Here is a 16,365-nt window from a genome sequence, read left to right as displayed (position 1 = left end):
CATCAAGTACTATATTGCGCATCTGTATTCAAATCTGTCAGTGAAGGCATTGGTTCAATTGTTTTGTTGGTATTAACAAATTAGCAATTTACAAGAAATGGGTGTTTTTCCTCAAAGAGTTGTAGATGTTTGTAGCACTACAGTACATAAAGTTGGGGTAAATTCCTTATCAATCACATTTCTGGAAATTATAATTGATTAACAGAGATTCAAGATAATTGATGAAGGGTCAATTCAGAAAATAAGGCCACCATGGAGAAAAGGGTGCATCCCAAATGGGACCCTGTTGCCTATTCAGTGCACTACTGTTGAGCAGGGCCCATAGCAGTGCGCTATAGGGAATAGGGTGCCATTTGGGGGCCGCACACAATTCTCTCTTGTCATTAGAATGCATCTAGGCTTGGGTGAGTCCTGGGTTTGACCAGTCTGTCTAGCATGCCCTGACCCATCTTAGCAGCTAGTAGAGACACCAAAGGGCTGCAATCTGAAGTGACCGCCAAGTCATAGGCCGTCAGACCTCTGTCGTTCTTCTTCCGAATGCTGGCGTTGCATCTGGAAGGATTGGGATGGGATAAATGAATTGACCCTGGTTATGTACAGCAGGGTTTCCCAAACTCAGTCCAGGGGCCCAACCTGGGGGCACATTTTGTTTTTTGCCCTCGCACTACACAGCTGATTCAAATAACCAACTCCTCAAGCTTTGATTATTTGAATCAGCTGTGTAGTGTTAGGGCAAAAAACAAAATGTGGCCCCAGGACCGAGTTTGAGAAACCCTGATGTACAGTATTTTGGAAATAGTAAATTCCTGATATGGGCTATGAAATGGCTTGGGGCTGTCCTACGTGCGTGCACTAAACCGGAGCATGCAGATAAAGTATATAGCTGGTAGTCTCTTACCCTAATAGTGTCTCTGCACACCGTAAGCCCTTACTCCCAAGAGCAGCAGCCTCATGCAGAGCGGTGTTGTTCACCCTATGAAAGAAGAAAGAGAGAAACGTAACCTTTTTTAAAGTGGAAAGACACGAGAACGACAATCCCAGGTCCAACACCTTAGAGTATTTTCAGCATGAAATTTATACCGGTGCGATTAATGGTTGGATGCAGCTCATGCACATGTAAAGGCTGCTACACACTACGCAGACGGAGCTTAGTTTGCGTAGTTTTTGTGCCGCTGAATTGTTTAGAATGGACATTATACGGCGCTCCGTTCGCGTAGTGTGTAGCAGGCTTAAAGTAATAGCACTTCGGGAGACAACTTCTGACAAGATTCTCCGGGGAACTGTAGGTGCAGCACTACTTACGGCCCAGACTGCAGGTTGACGTCAGCTCCCCTTTGTACCAGCACAGGGAGGACCTCGTGGTGCTCGTGCAGCACAGCAACAACCAGGGCAGGGTGCCCATCGCACCCCTGGCATGAGGGATCTGCACCCTGGCACAACATCGCAATGTTAGGGGCAATACAAGCAGGGAAAATTAGATTATTTTTTTACCATGCTGACCCAAAAGCTGCAGTGCTGGCTGTGATATTCCTTTCACATGGATGTAACAAGATTCCAGCAACTCTGGAATCTGTGCAACCAGGTCAGCGTAGTACAGTTCGGTTCGGCTATATCAGTCGGTGTAGTTATTTCATGGTCCTTCGAGAACGAATCTTAACTAGCATCTCAATATGAACATTCCTTTTACCAGCTTTGATTAAGTTACCACATCAAGCAGTTGCTGGACCACAGAGATCTCCCCCCTCCCGTCTGGGCCAACTTCCCTCAGAAGCAGACTGTCTTTGGATGGCTTGGAAATAAAAAATAAATTATTGTCATAACAAATTAAGCTCATTGGACATTAACACCATTCACTTACAGTTAGATATGCAGTGACCTAGCAGTATTGTGAATGTGTGCATTGAAACAGATCATGCCCGTGAAATAATGCAGTTGGATTAAACTGAACTGCACTGCGGAAGGTTTGCACTTTTCCAAGGGCACAAACGACTGTAAACAAAAGTATAAAGCTATGGCTCGGTCCAGAAACAACCCCAATCCCTTAAACCCTCGGTACCTGTGGGGATCTGAAAGGATTTGACAGGGAAAAGCAATATGCCTAAAGTCCTACCAAGCCTATTGGAGAGCCGGATGGACCATATGTGATCCTCTCAGATCTCCACAAGGGCTTGGGGTTGTTTCTGGGTTGTTCCAAGTCCGAGCCAAAGCCTCAGCTAAGAAAATGTCCAACTCACAGGCGGTTTCTGTGCAACGTCAGAGGTCCAGCTCTGACTGAGGTTTTTCACTGTTCTCCTGGAAGCTGCAGACTTTGAGGTAGCGTTCTCACTCCCTAACAGCAACATCACAGCCAGACAACATGAATATACATAAAACTGTACCTAAAATAAATTCACATGAATATAAAGAATGATCTAAAACAAATAATAAACCGATACTTCTGAGACGTCAACGAATAACTATGGGTAGTATTCTGGCTTAAGAGTCAAGCATTTAGTGTCGGATTCTGGTGTATTGGTCTACACATGCCCCATGGCGACGGGGGTCAGGCATGTAAATTTAGTAAGTCTCTTGTAAAAAAGTCCTCTAAAGTAGAATAAATAAAATATTGCGTAATTGCGTCAGATGCTCAATTAGGGTCTGGCAGGAGAGGTTGAGAGAAAGATATTAGCGAAGTCTCCACCCCCCTAAACAGAAACGTAGTCTGTCCCCGAGAGATAAGTATAAGATAGACAGTAGATGGTATTAATATCTCAAGTTGAAATAAAAAGTAGGTAGGTTTACCTTTCTCACCCAGGCTGGTCTGTCTGGCTGATAGGCCGCTCATGCCTTCCGTCACACTGCTGAGGTTCTGGTTCTCTGATAGGATAAGGGGCTTCTCAGTCCCGTCTAACTGACAGGACTAAGAAAATATTTGTTGTGGGCCTTATGTTTGGCCTGAAATATGCTCCAGACAAGACAGAAGAATTTACTAAAGGAAAGATTTTACACAGGACAAGGAATCCCACAATATTTAGCAAATTAAAAGTGATTGACGGGTGACATGTTACAATGTATAACAGAAATGCCAATTTAAATATGTCCATTTCAAAGTGTCATAGCATAGCAAAAATGAAAGACCTTAGTTTTTTCAAGTCCGGCAGAGACAAAGTTGATCCTCAAACTGACTTCATAGTTGTCCTCCTGGATCACAGCTGAAACCATCTGAACCGAGGAAAAAAAGAAAACAAGAAGCACATGAACATGAACATACATCAAAGATCTTTTTTTCCCCCATTGTCCTGGGGATAAGGAATACTTTTATGAATACCTTCTTAGGGACATTTGCATGAATTGGAACCAATGCTACAGATAGTGTTTGGTTCCAGATAATGAAAACACCTTACAGATATAATGTGTTGTAAGACTTGTCATAAACATCTATGACACCCCTCCATACAATTTTGTCATATCCAATTGGTAGTTAGTCTTTTTTATTTATTTTCTTATTTAAAAAACACTTTTTTACTGAATATTTGAAACATACAATATACTTGCAGTGAATCCGCTCAATAACTACATCATACCAGTCATCCAACAGATTCCCATTCAGAGCGATACACAGAAGCATCCAGAGTCAATGCCCTGCTCAAGGGCATGTTGACCAATCTCCCACCAGGCCAAAAAACGTGAACCCGAACCCTCCAAGATCCCCCCCACAGTTCCCCAATAGCTGTCCCTCAACCATTCGAGACCTCTCCCACAGTCCCCCCCCAGGAAGAAAAATAAATAAAAAATACAATTAATTACATTCCCCATCCCCCAATGCACCAATTACAGTCCAATTACAATCCAATTACAGTTTTGTGCCATCGCTGCAACTCCCGTACGGACTCGGGAGAGGCAAAGGTCGAGAGCCGTGCGTCCTCCAAAACACAACCCCGTTAAGTCGCACTGCTTGACACAATGCACTCTTAACCCTGAAGCCAGCCGCACCAATGTGTCGGAGGAAACGCTGTACACTCGACACAGCCCTGTATCGAACCAGGATCTGCAGTAACGCAGCTAGCACTTCGAAGCAGTGCCTTAGACGCCTGTGCCACTCGGGAGGCCAACACCCTTTTTTAATGTCTTAGTGACACTAATGATCTTATGATGATCCTGTCTAACTTACAGTTATAGAAATACAGTTGATGTCGGAAGTTTACATACACTTAGGTTGGAGTCATTAAAACTTGTTTTTCAACCACTCCACAAATTTCTTGTTAACAAACTATAGTTTTGGCAAGTTGGTTAGGACATCTACTTTGTGCATGACACAAGTAATATTTCCAACAATTGTTTACAGCCAGATTATTTCACTTATAATTCACTGTGTCACAATTCCAGTGGGTCAGAAGTTTACATACACTAAGTTGACTGTGCCTTTAAACAGCTTGGGAAATTCCAGGAAATGATGTCATGGCTTTAGAAGCTTCTGATAGGCTAATTGACATCATTTGAGTCAATTGGAGCTGTACCTGTGGATGTATTTCAAGGCCTACCTTCAAACTCAGTGCCTCTTTGCTTGACATCATGGGAAAATCAAAAGAAATCAGCCAAGACCTCAGAAAACATTGTAGACCTCCACAAGTCTGGTTCAGCCTTGGGAGCAATTTCCAAATGCCTGAAGGTACCACTTTCATCTGTAGAAACAATAGGTCGCAAGTATAAACACAATGGGACCACGCAGCCGCCATACCGCTCAGGAAGGAGATGCGTTCTGTCTCCTAGAGATGAACGTACTTTGGTGTGAAAAGTGCAAATCAATCCCAGAACAACAGCAAAAGACCATGTGAAGATGCTGGAGGAAACAGGTACAAAAGTATCTATATCCACAGTAAAACGAGTCCTATGTCGACATAACCTGAAAGGCCGCTCAGCAAGGAAGAAGCCACTGCTCCAAAACCGGCACAAAAAAGCCAGACTACGGTTTGCAACTGCACATGGCGACAAAGATCGTACTTTTTGGAGAAATCTCCTCTGGTCTGATGAAACAAAAATAGAACTGTTTGGCCATAATGACCATCGTTATGTTTGGAGGAAAAAGGGGGAAGCTTGCAAGTCGAAGAACACCATCCCAACCGTGAAGCATGGGGGTGGCAGCATCATGTTGTGGGGGTGCTTTGCTGCAGGAGGGACTGGTGCACTTCACAAAATAGGAAGGAAAATTATGTGGATATATTGAAGCAACATCTCAAGACATCAGTCAGGAAGTTAAAGCTTGGTCGCAAATGGGTCTTCCAAATGGACAATGACCCCAAGGATACTTCCAAAGTTGTGGCAAAATGGCTTAAGGACAACAAAGTCAAGGTATTGGAGTGGCCATCACAATGCCCTGACCTCAATCCTATGGAAAATTTGTGGGCAGAACTGAAAAAGCATGTGCGAGCAAGGAGGCCTACAAACCTCACTCAGTTACACCATCTCTGTCAAGAGGAATGGGCCAAATTCACCCAACTTATTGTGGGAAGCTTGTGGAAGGCTACCCGAAACGTTTGACCCAAGTTAAACAATTTAGGCAATGCTACCAAATACTAATTGAGTGTATGTAAACTTCTGACCCACTGGGAATGTGATGAAAGAAATACAATCGGAAATATATCCTTCTCTCTACTATTATTCTGACGTTTCACATTCTTAAAATAAAGTGGTGATCCTAACTGACCTAAGACAGGGAATTTTTACTAGGATTAAATGTCAGGAATTGTGAAAAACTGAGTTTAAATGTATTTGGCTAAGGTGTATGTAAACTTCCGACTTCAACTGTACTTAAAGGTTCATACAACCTAATAAAACATTCTGTATCTGTTTGTTTTTAGTAAAATATTACCAAGATTATAGCCCGGATTAGTTATGAGAGAGGCTGGTCATACCCGGCCCATGCGAGGCTCCCCTATGAGAGCTCGAAAGTCAGTGTTGTTCTGAGTGTAGCTGCGCAGGTGAGCACACACATGGTCCAGCTGCTTCCTCCAGTACCCTGGAGAAGAGTGAGAGAGCGATAAAAGGGAGAACGAAAGTGTCAGAGACAGTTTCTAAAAAAAGAGTCCCCAGCATTTATTTTACTACTTCGTGGTGCAAGCAATAAAACAATAGAAGAGGTTCCTGCCTTTCCAGGGAGTTTTTCCTAGCCACTGTGCTTCTGCATCTGCATTGCTTGCTCGTTGGGGTTCTTGGCTGGGTATCTGTATAGCACTTTGTGACAACTGCTGATGTGAAAAGGGCTTCATAAAATAAATGTGATTGATTGAGAAAGTGGTCAGCTCTGTAGCGTTGGTTAGTGCTTGTACTGTATAACCTTCGTTTTTGCAGTTGTCTTACTAACCCTGCCGGGAGGCCTGGGCTTTTGGGGCACAAAAACATTTTCTCGCCCTGTTCTTTTGCCCTGTAACCACATGGTCGCCAGTTCAAGCTTCACTGCGGCTTTTCTCCCTCTATCGCTACAGTAGGGTTAGTTGTGCTCTGGGATAACGTTTTCCCTAGGAACAGATCTAGGATCAACTTCCTCTCCCCCAATCCTAAACTTAACCATTAGTGGGGAAAATGCTAAATTGACCCAAGGTCAGTATCTAGGGGCAACTTCACCCTACACCAGTTAGCAGTTATTTATGCACTGGCAAGCGGTCACCTCTGCCTGGGCTTATAGCTGTGAGCAGTGGTCTGCGGTCCCTCATCTGCTCCTGTCTCCTCAGCTCCAGCGCCACCTGCTGGCCCTTCCTGTGGACTTCAGTGCCCGACGGGTAGAACAAGCCCACCGTCTGAGTCTGCTGGTCCGCCCGTGCTGGTGCCAGGGCCAACGCCACACCGGGGGAAACGGAGGAGGGCACAGCCTGCCAGGTGGCAGTGGCACCGTCAGAGGTGTGAGTGGACATCTGTTGAGAAAGAAAGAAAGAAAGAAAGAAAGAAAGAAAGAAAGAAAGAAAGAAAGAAAGAAAGAAAGAAAGAAAGAAAGAAAGAAAGAAAGGGGGAGGAAGAGTGATAGACAGAGTGAGGGGTGTGAGAAATAAGGAGAGATTGAGAAAGATAGAAATGGAGAGAAATGTTTATTTATTTAATTGTGGGAAGGATGGCTCTAACAAAACACTCAGAGAATGTACCACTGTATCACATTTGGTGACTAAGAGTGCGTGCACACACGTGTGCCCTTTTAACAAGGGTTATTAGAATCAGGGTGGGGCTCAATATCATTTCAATTCAGGAAGTAAACTGAAATTCCAATTTTCCTCAATGATTCTCTGTGAGAAGAATATAGAATTGGAATTTAAGTTTACTTCCTGAATTTACTTAATTGAAATGAAATTGACCCCCCCCCCAACCCTGTTTAGATATGAGTAAATATGGTAAGGTGAGGGACATACTCGCTCCAACTCCAGTTTCCCCCCCATGGAATAGGCAAGGCTGGCACGTGACTCCCCCCTAGGTGGCCCCTCGAGAAACACCCCACAGGAGCCACAGAAGTTGGCATAGGGGTGGCTGCTCGCTCCGCACCGGGAGCAGATCAAACAGCTGACTGAATGGCCAGGCTGGCAGGGATGGGCACCAGTTTACAACAGAGAATAAAATGGACAGAGGATAAAAGGTACACTTGTGAAGAAAATGTGTGTGCTTGCTTCAGCTGTCTAAAAGTATGTTTATTGTAGTGGAAGAAGTTTAAATTGCTAGAGGCTAATGTTAACCTGGTGGAACCAGTCTCATTTCGGTGGAAATCGGAACTCCAATTTGAGCAGCAGCAGCTGAAAAATGAGCTCCTACAAATATTGAAATTTACATGGTTTTTAGAGTGAAGTACATCGGAAAAAGCTAAAGAAAACTGCAAGACTGAAGAGGAGAAAAAACAAGCAACAAACAAAGAAGATAGGCTTTTGAAAAATAACTATTTTTCATAAAATTGTAGTTATCTTAGCTAGCTGAATTGTTTACCAGTTGCTAAGCAGTTGCTAGGGACTCTTTTGGAAGAAGCTAGCTAGCTAACGAAGAACAACAAAGAATATCTAGTTAACAGAAGAAAAGAAAGAGAAAATCAGGACAGAAGAAAAAGGATATCAAAGTGAAACAGTTCTCTAAAGACACGAGACAATAATACAAGAAACAACACTTCTGTAGCTTGTCAACTATGTGTCTGTCTATCCCTGTTCTCTCCCCTCTGCACAGGCCATACAAACGCTTCACACCGCGTGGCCGCTGCCACTCTAACCTGGTGGTCCCAGCGCGCACGACCCACGTGGAGTTCCAGGTCTCCGGCAGCCTCTGGAATTGCCGGTCTGCAGCCAACAAGGCTGAGTTCATCTCAGCCTATGCTACCCTCCAGTCCCTAGACTTCCTGGCGCTGACGGAAACATGGATTACCACAGATAACACTGCTACTCCTACTGCTCTCTCTTCGTCTGCCCACGTGTTCTCGCATACCCCTAGAGCATCGAGCCAGCGGGGTGGTGGCACTGGAATCCTCATCTCTCCCAAGTGGACATTCTCTCTTTCTCCCCTGACCCATCTGTCTATCTCCTCATTTGAATTCCATGCTGTCACAGTCACCAGCCCTTTCAAGCTTAACATCCTTATCATTTATCGCCCTCCAGGTTCCCTTGGAGAGTTCATCAATGAGCTTGACGCCTTGATAAGTTCCTTTCCTGAAGATGGCTCACCTCTCACAGTTCTGGGTGACTTTAACCTCCCCACGTCTACCTTTGACTCATTCCTCTCTGCCTCCTTCTTTCCACTCCTCTCCTCTTTTGACCTCACCCTCTCACCTTCCCCCCCTACTCACAAGGCAGGCAATACGCTTGACCTCATCTTTACTAGATGCTGTTCTTCAACTAATCTCATTGCAACTCCCCTCCAAATCTCCGACCACTACCTTGTATCCTTTTCCCTCTTGCTCTCATCCAACACTTCTCACTCTGCCCCTACTCGGATGGTATTGCGCCGTCCCAAGCTTCGCTCTCTCTCTCCCGCTACTCTCTCCTCTTCCATCCTATCATCTCTTCCCTCTGCTCAAACCTTCTCCAACCTATCTCCTGATTCTGCCTCCTCAACCCTCCTCTCCTCCCTTTCTGCATCCTTTGATTTTCTCTGTCCCCTATCCTCCAGGCCGGCTCGGTCCTCCCCTCCTGCTCCGTGGCTCGACGACTCACTACGAGCTCACAGAACAGGGCTCCGGGCAGCCGAGCGGAAATGGAGGAAAACTCACCTCCCTGCGGACCTGGCATCCTTTCACTCCCTCCTCTCTACATTCTCCTCTTCTGTCTCTGCTGCTAAAGCCATTTTCTACCACTCTAAATTCCAAGCATCTGCCTCTAACCCTAGGAAGCTCTTTGCTACCTTCTCCTCCCTCCTGAATCCTCCTCCCCTCCCCCCCCTCCTCCTTCTCTGCGGATGACTTCGTCAACCATTTTGAAAAGAAGGTTGACGATATCCGATCCTCGTTTGCTAAGTCAAACGACACCGCTGGTCCTGCTCACACTGCCCTACCCTGTGCTTTGACCTCTTTCTCCCCTCTCTCTCCAGATGAAATCTCGCGTCTTGTGACGGCCGGCCGCCCAACAACCTGCCCACTTGACCCTATCCCCTCCTCTCTACTCCAGACCATTTCCGGAGACCTTCTCCCCTACCTCACCTCGCTCATCAACTCATCCTTGACCGCTGGCTACGTCCCTTCCGTCTTCAAGAGAGCGAGAGTTGCACCCCTTCTGAAAAAAACTACACTCGATCCCTCCGATGTCAACAACTACAGACCAGTATCCCTTCTTTCTTTTCTCTCCAAAACTCTTGAACGTGCCGTCCTTGGCCAGCTCTCCTGCTATCTCTCTCAGAATGACCTTCTTGATCCTAATCAGTCAGGTTTCAAGACTGGGCATTCAACTGAGACTGCTCTTCTCTGTGTCACGGAGGCTCTCCGCACTGCTAAAGCTAACTCTCTCTCCTCTGCTCTCATCCTTCTAGACCTATCTGCTGCCTTTGATACTGTGAACCATCAGATCCTCCTCTCCACCCTCTCCGAGTTGGGCATCTCCGGCGCGGCCCACGCTTGGATTGCGTCCTACCTGACAGGTCGCTCCTACCAGGTGGCGTGGCGAGAATCTGTCTCCGCACCATGCGCTCTCACCACTGGTGTCCCCCAGGGCTCTGTTCTAGGCCCTCTCCTATTCTCGCTATACACCAAGTCACTTGGCTCTGTCATATCCTCACATGGTCTCTCCTATCATTGCTATGCAGACGACACACAATTAATCTTTTCCTTTCCCCCTTCTGATAACCAGGCGGCGAATCGCATCTCTGCATGTCTGTCAGACATATCAGTGTGGATGACGGATCACCACCTCAAGCTGAACCTCGGCAAAACGGAGCTGCTCTTCCTCCCGGGGAAGGACTGCCCGTTCCATGATCTCGCCATCACGGTTGACAACTCCCTTGTGTCCTCCTCCCAGAGTGCTAAGAACCTTGGCGTGATCCTGGACAACACCCTGTCGTTCTCCACTAACATCAAGGCGGTGACCCGATCCTGTAGGTTCATGCTCTACAACATTCGCAGAGTACGACCCTGCCTCACACAGGAAGCGGCGCAGGTCCTAATCCGAGCACTTGTCATTTCCCGTCTGGATTACTGCAACTCGCTGTTGGCTGGGCTCCCTGCCTGTGCCATTAAACCCCTACAACTCATCCAGAACGCCGCAGCCCGTCTGGTGTTCAACCTTCCCAAGTTCTCTCACGTCACCCCGCTCCTCCGCTCTCTCCACTGGCTTCTAGTTGAAGCTCGCATCCGCTACAAGACCATGGTGATTGCCTACGGAGCTGTGAAGGGAACGGCACCTCCATACCTTCAGGCTCTGATCAGGCCCTACACCCAAACAAGGGCACTGCGTTCATCCACCTCTGGCCTGCTGGCCCCCGTACCTCTGAGGAAGCACAGTTCCCGCTCAGCCCAGTCAAAACTGTTCGCTGCTCTGGCACCCCAATGGTGGAAAAAGCTCCCTCACGACGCCAGGACAGCGGAGTCAATCACCACCTTCCGGAGACACCTGAAACCCCACCTCTTTAAGGAATACCTAGGATAGGATAAAGTAATCCTTCTAACCCCCCCCCCTTAAAAGATTTAGATGCACTATTGTAAAGTGGTTGTTCCACTGGATATCATAAGGTGAATGCACCAATTTGTAAGTCGCTCTGGATAAGAGCGTCTGCTAAATGACTTAAATGTAAATGTAATTGCTGCTTTCAACATTCTGTTTTAGTGAAATGGATGGAAGGTTGAATGGATGGAGGAACAGATGGTTGGGGCAAGTAGTATGCTTACCTTGGAACCGCACCAGTCACAGAAGCGTGCATCCGAGTGGTTGACCCGGCTGCACTTAGAACAGGACATCATCTTGCCTGCTCCAGATGGAAGTGGCGGGGCACTCTGACCACCAAAAACAGCCTAGACAGAAAAACGTCAAAAAACCTACGGTAGCACCTTGACTTCTCAAGAAATGAAATGAAATCTAAATGTGTACAATCACAACATGTAGGCCAACATCTGATAATGCACAAGAGTCCCTACGTCTCTCACAGAGTGGGTGCTGGAGAGCTACTGGATGTGCAGGGTTTCGTTCCAGCCCATCACTAACACCACTGACACCACTAGACCAAACTGAAACCATGACTAGATCATTATTTGAAACAGGTGTGTTAGTGATGGGATGGAACAAAAGCCTGCAGACCCAGTGGCTACGTACTAGTAATAGTAGGAGCGGAATGGGAGAAACCTGGTTGTATAAACTCCTCATGGTAGTTCACGCTCTCAATATGTTGAGAGAGATACTTCTCAGAAGGTAAGTGTGATATTCAACTATAAAATGTTCGGAGTGTAGTTACATTAAACTGGCTGTCTGGAGCATATTATACAATAACTAATGTATATATGTACAGTATATATGTTTTATTGTCACATACACCAGATAGGTGCAGTGAAATGTGTTGTTTTATAGGGTAGGGTCAGCCATAGTACAACGGCGCCCCTGGAGCAAATTAGGGCTAAGTGCCTTGCTCAAGGGCACATCGACAGATTTTTCACCTTGTTGGCTCGGATATTCCAACCAGGCAGCAACCTTTCGGTTACTGGTCCAACGCTCTAACCGCTAGGCTATCACGAAAATCTTATGTCTCGCAAACTAATGTGACCGCCCTCTTGAAACGCCCTCTTGAAACGCTAGCTGCGCCCTTGAAAGGCTTGTAATTATATGCTGCGGGTGGAGGTTTTTCAACTTGAGAAGAGAGTTTACCCAATTCAACTTGGTTACATTTTTTCGTAGTTTGCTTGCTTTCTGACTGATTTCATACTACAACAAAAACCTAGGCATTTATACAAGTCTAAACTAAGCCTAATAAGGATAATTAGGCTACTATAATACAATCAATGAGCTCTTACAGTGGGTGGCTGCAGTAGTTTAGTTTCACAGGTGACACAATTTGAGATATGCGGAGGGTTTCCGGTTCCACATGACGGACAGATCACCTTGTTCTACAGCACAGAAAAAGGAAGCGAGTGGACAGGTGTACACACACACACACACACACACACACACACACACACACACACACACAGAGAGAGTGCAAGTGAAAAAAACAATCCATTTACACTGCTTTGGATTGAAAAGGTAAATGTTAACACACCTGCAAATAAAGTATTCTATATTCAAACATGTAAATGTGCAAAGTCACAAGGTGTTTGAAAGCAGAGTGTTTGTGGCAGTAAACTTGATATTTACCTGGAGTCTTAAGCTGGCCTGAGGCTGGAGCTGGGGGCTCATGGGGGCCTCACATACCACACATGTGGGGGTGTTGACAGGCACCATTGTTTTACAGTGGACACACAAGCCCATCTAAAAACAAAAGAGATCCCCAAACCTGGGCTGGTAAACATTGAATTGAAATGCCAGAACGAACACACAGGCCAAATTGAACAAATAATTGAAAGGCCTGAATGAACATACAGACCTGTTATCCTTGGGTGACTTAAGGGGGGAAAACTACTTAAAACACTGAATAACACTAAACTGCATTTCAATTTGCAGCTATATACTGCAATATTCAAAAGTATATCCAAATCCTTTTTGTGATTTTCCCTGAAATCATATTATTTTGTGGTGGCATTTTTCTGCATCTTAAAACAAACACAGTAATATTAAACTAATGTTAAATGCCACACTGTAAAATGTGCATACAATCAAAGAGTAGGCCATCAACAAAATGTTAACAATAGTAGCAGTATCAATAGTAGAAGGTGGTTTTAGGACTGGGGTGATACCTGTCCACCCTCTGTGGGTGGCAGCCTCTGGCCTGGCACAGGCAGCACAGCGGTGCCACACTGCAGACAAAAGCGGGCAAAGGGGTCTGAGGGGCGATGGCTCAAGCACTTCACACACCTGGGGAAAGGTAGAAGTTGCGAGAGATCATTCGCTTCTCCATTAGAAACAATCTTTGTCTCATGCTTTTTCGCTTTCTTTCTCTCTCTCTCTCTCTCTCGCTTTCTGTTCACTCACCTCAGAAAGTCTGTCTCCCTTTGGATTCTTGACATTTGAGTGCTGGTTAGGTTTTTGAAGGGACTGTCTTCCAAGCTTGCATTCTGAAAGACCATTTAACACCAAATAATTAATGTTCTGTGGCGTTCTAAGTAAGGAGCTGTATTTGCTCATATCATTTGATAATCTATGGAAGGTATGACAATGACCATAGGCTAACTTGGAACACCAGGGTTGTGGGTTTGATTCCCGCATGGGTCACAATGTATTTGTTAACTCTTAGCAGATTCTGATAATTGACTATATTACAACCAGTCACCATCATCACCGTAATAATGATATAATATAATTGATAATATAAATATAATTATAAACCGGGTGGTTCGAGCCCTAAGGGCTCTGCGTTGGGTCGTGCCTAAGAACAGCCCTTAGCTGTGGTATATTGGCTATATAACACACCCCCTCGGGCCTTACTGCTTAAATAATATTCACAATATATTTTTGGTGAATGTACCAGTGTCTGAGAACGATGTGAAGACATGGGCTCCGGAGCAGGGGACACAAGCCCTAGACGGCTGCTGAGGAACCGTGGACCTTTAGGGGGCCAGTAGGTCTTTGGCACTAAAGAGGACACACACAACTATTACCAAAACGTACACGCTCTTACACTGCATAACATTCATAAACTATCAAGAATCCACTTCATATTATAAAGGGTATTACTGATAGCTTATGAATGTTATAACGTTTATAAGAATTATATGAATCTCCATATATATAGTAAATGTCCGTTTGACTGTGTTCGCACCACAGAGATCCTATTCTAATTCCCAATTCTATGGTATGCACTGACACAGCAGCTTACACTTGTTGAGATAAGCATTTAGAAATGCTGATATTGAGTTTATAACAGTGTTTCACATTGCACATGAATATGATATTTAGCACTTACATTACAGTATGACAGTTGTATGGTCAACTGTACACAAATATTTTTGTGACACTAATATTTTTATAGGGCAGGGGGAAATAGCTCTTTAGAGGAAATTGGTATTGAGCTATCTTTGTGATGTTGTTTAGGCAGTGTAAATTGCTCATTAGTAAAGGTTATTAAATTAGACATACCTTGAAGCTTCAGTGAGGCATCTCCAGAACCGTTCGCTGTCCCCATCTCCTGTGAGAAACAGTACAATACAATAGACCCACAGTAACAGTATACTCCGCTTCCCCTCAGCTTGTTCAGAACACATATTGATACAGATGACAACACATTTGTTTGAATGATTCATCATTGTAATGTATACAGTTTTCATGAGAATGCCTTAGCGCTTGATGTTGCCTAACATGCAATAACAGTTGTGTCAGTTATGTCACGTCATTGCTAGGCTTCCCCAGAAAATCTGTGAAGAAGCATGACGTTTTAGTAAAGTTTTAGAGATTCATAGCAAATTTAATGCAGACTGGCAATGTGACATATCTTGTCATAAGCTGTCGTTACATGTCAAACTTCACACGACATTGAAATGAAGTGTTAGCATGCAAATATGCCTGACTATACCTGTCTAGGGAGGTCTCGTTCGTACTCCTTCAGAAAGTTATCTTCCTTGTCCTCAATGGAAGGTGGCTCGTTTGAGGGCACATACTCCACCAGAAATAGCTTGGTGACAATGGCACTCTCTCGACCATCCCTAAGGCAGATGAACATAAGGTCATTTGCAGTCATCAATTATCCATAATAGCAATTATTATAACATAACAGCACCAGACCTCAGTCAAATAAGCATTTAGGGTACCCTTGATTTTGCTTGGAGTTTGCACTTTTGGGACTATTATGTTGATTCAATTGTACAGGGAAAACTAAATAATATTTGACCCAAGACTGAATGGCAATGAAACAATAAATGTCTTTGTGTGATTTATTTTTGTAGAATCCTTTCACAATCCAACCTGGTGATAGCCAGAGCTTTGACTGACACTTTGCCCTCAGGTAAGCGTATTGGTCCGCTATACTTCAAAGTGCTGTTCTCTCCAAACCCTGGTCTCTTCGTCACCTCTGGTTTAGTACCATCCAGAGTGTAGTAGATAGTGACATCTGGGGTATCTAGGCAGCAATATATGTTGTTTGTCAAAAACCTTTGAATATAGGGCAGGTGTTATCTATCAGTGCATTGTGGATCTCATTTTTTTAAATGAAACAATGTTCAAACATAAAAGTGGTACATAATATATATTAATGTTTACTCTAGCAACATCCACACATTATGGATACTCGCATGTTTTCACCTGATTTGAGCTCAACAGGAGTTGTGGTGTCTATCTCATGCTTGGCTTTACCAGGAGGTGGGATTCGAATCGGTATGATGAGAGGCACCACAATGCAACCGGCTGCCATATTCGGTCCTATAATAAAAATGCATTCGGCTATAAAAACCTTTTCATCAGTCCATTGCAAAAGTGATATGTTTTATTATAAAATGTTTAAGCGGGATAAAAGCGTTTTTCTACCTGATATAGATGCGTTGATCAGTGACCGCTGATGTTTCATTTCCTACTCGAGGCAGCAACGGAGAAACATTCTCCTTAGCAACCACCACAGCAAATGGCAGGATTCACAATGTTTTCATTGTTTATTCTCAACTTTCATTATATTTGTTATCATTTTGCAATTCCTGAAATACTTGTTGAACTTTGAATGCTCGCGCCATAGAAATGTAATTCACTGCATTCTATGCATGTCTTGCAGGCTCTTTCATTATATTCAAGTCAACCATTATCTTAGCCTCTTTGTTATTGTTACAAAATACACCGACTGCTTTGCTATCACTCACTAAATGCAAAAATACTGATGACAATA

General features: G+C 44.5%; 1 protein-coding gene across 1 annotated transcript; it reads right to left on the bottom strand.

Annotated features, from left to right (window-relative positions):
• Window positions 1-61: 61 nt before the first annotated feature.
• Window positions 62-16,325, bottom strand: dzank1 (double zinc ribbon and ankyrin repeat domains 1). Its single transcript, XM_014131130.2, has 21 exons — window positions 16,017-16,325; window positions 15,795-15,911; window positions 15,459-15,612; window positions 15,070-15,199; window positions 14,637-14,685; window positions 14,026-14,132; window positions 13,533-13,615; window positions 13,298-13,415; window positions 12,759-12,872; window positions 12,419-12,511; window positions 11,306-11,428; window positions 7,374-7,538; window positions 6,644-6,887; window positions 5,892-5,995; window positions 3,118-3,201; window positions 2,782-2,899; window positions 2,235-2,329; window positions 1,706-1,789; window positions 1,303-1,430; window positions 899-973; window positions 62-552 (listed from the first exon to the last, which is right to left on the bottom strand). The coding sequence occupies exons 1-21, from the start codon at window positions 16,054-16,056 to the stop codon at window positions 384-386; spliced, it is 2,394 nt and encodes a 797-aa protein (XP_013986605.1). The 5' UTR covers window positions 16,057-16,325; the 3' UTR covers window positions 62-383.
• Between the last annotated feature and the right edge of the window lie 40 nt (window positions 16,326-16,365).

The sequence above is a fragment of the Salmo salar genome, chromosome ssa12, assembly GCF_905237065.1.
Source record: "Salmo salar chromosome ssa12, Ssal_v3.1, whole genome shotgun sequence".
Taxonomy (NCBI): domain Eukaryota; kingdom Metazoa; phylum Chordata; class Actinopteri; order Salmoniformes; family Salmonidae; genus Salmo; species Salmo salar.
Note: the sequence above shows the minus strand (reverse complement) of the source record. Positions and strands in the feature narration are given on the sequence as shown.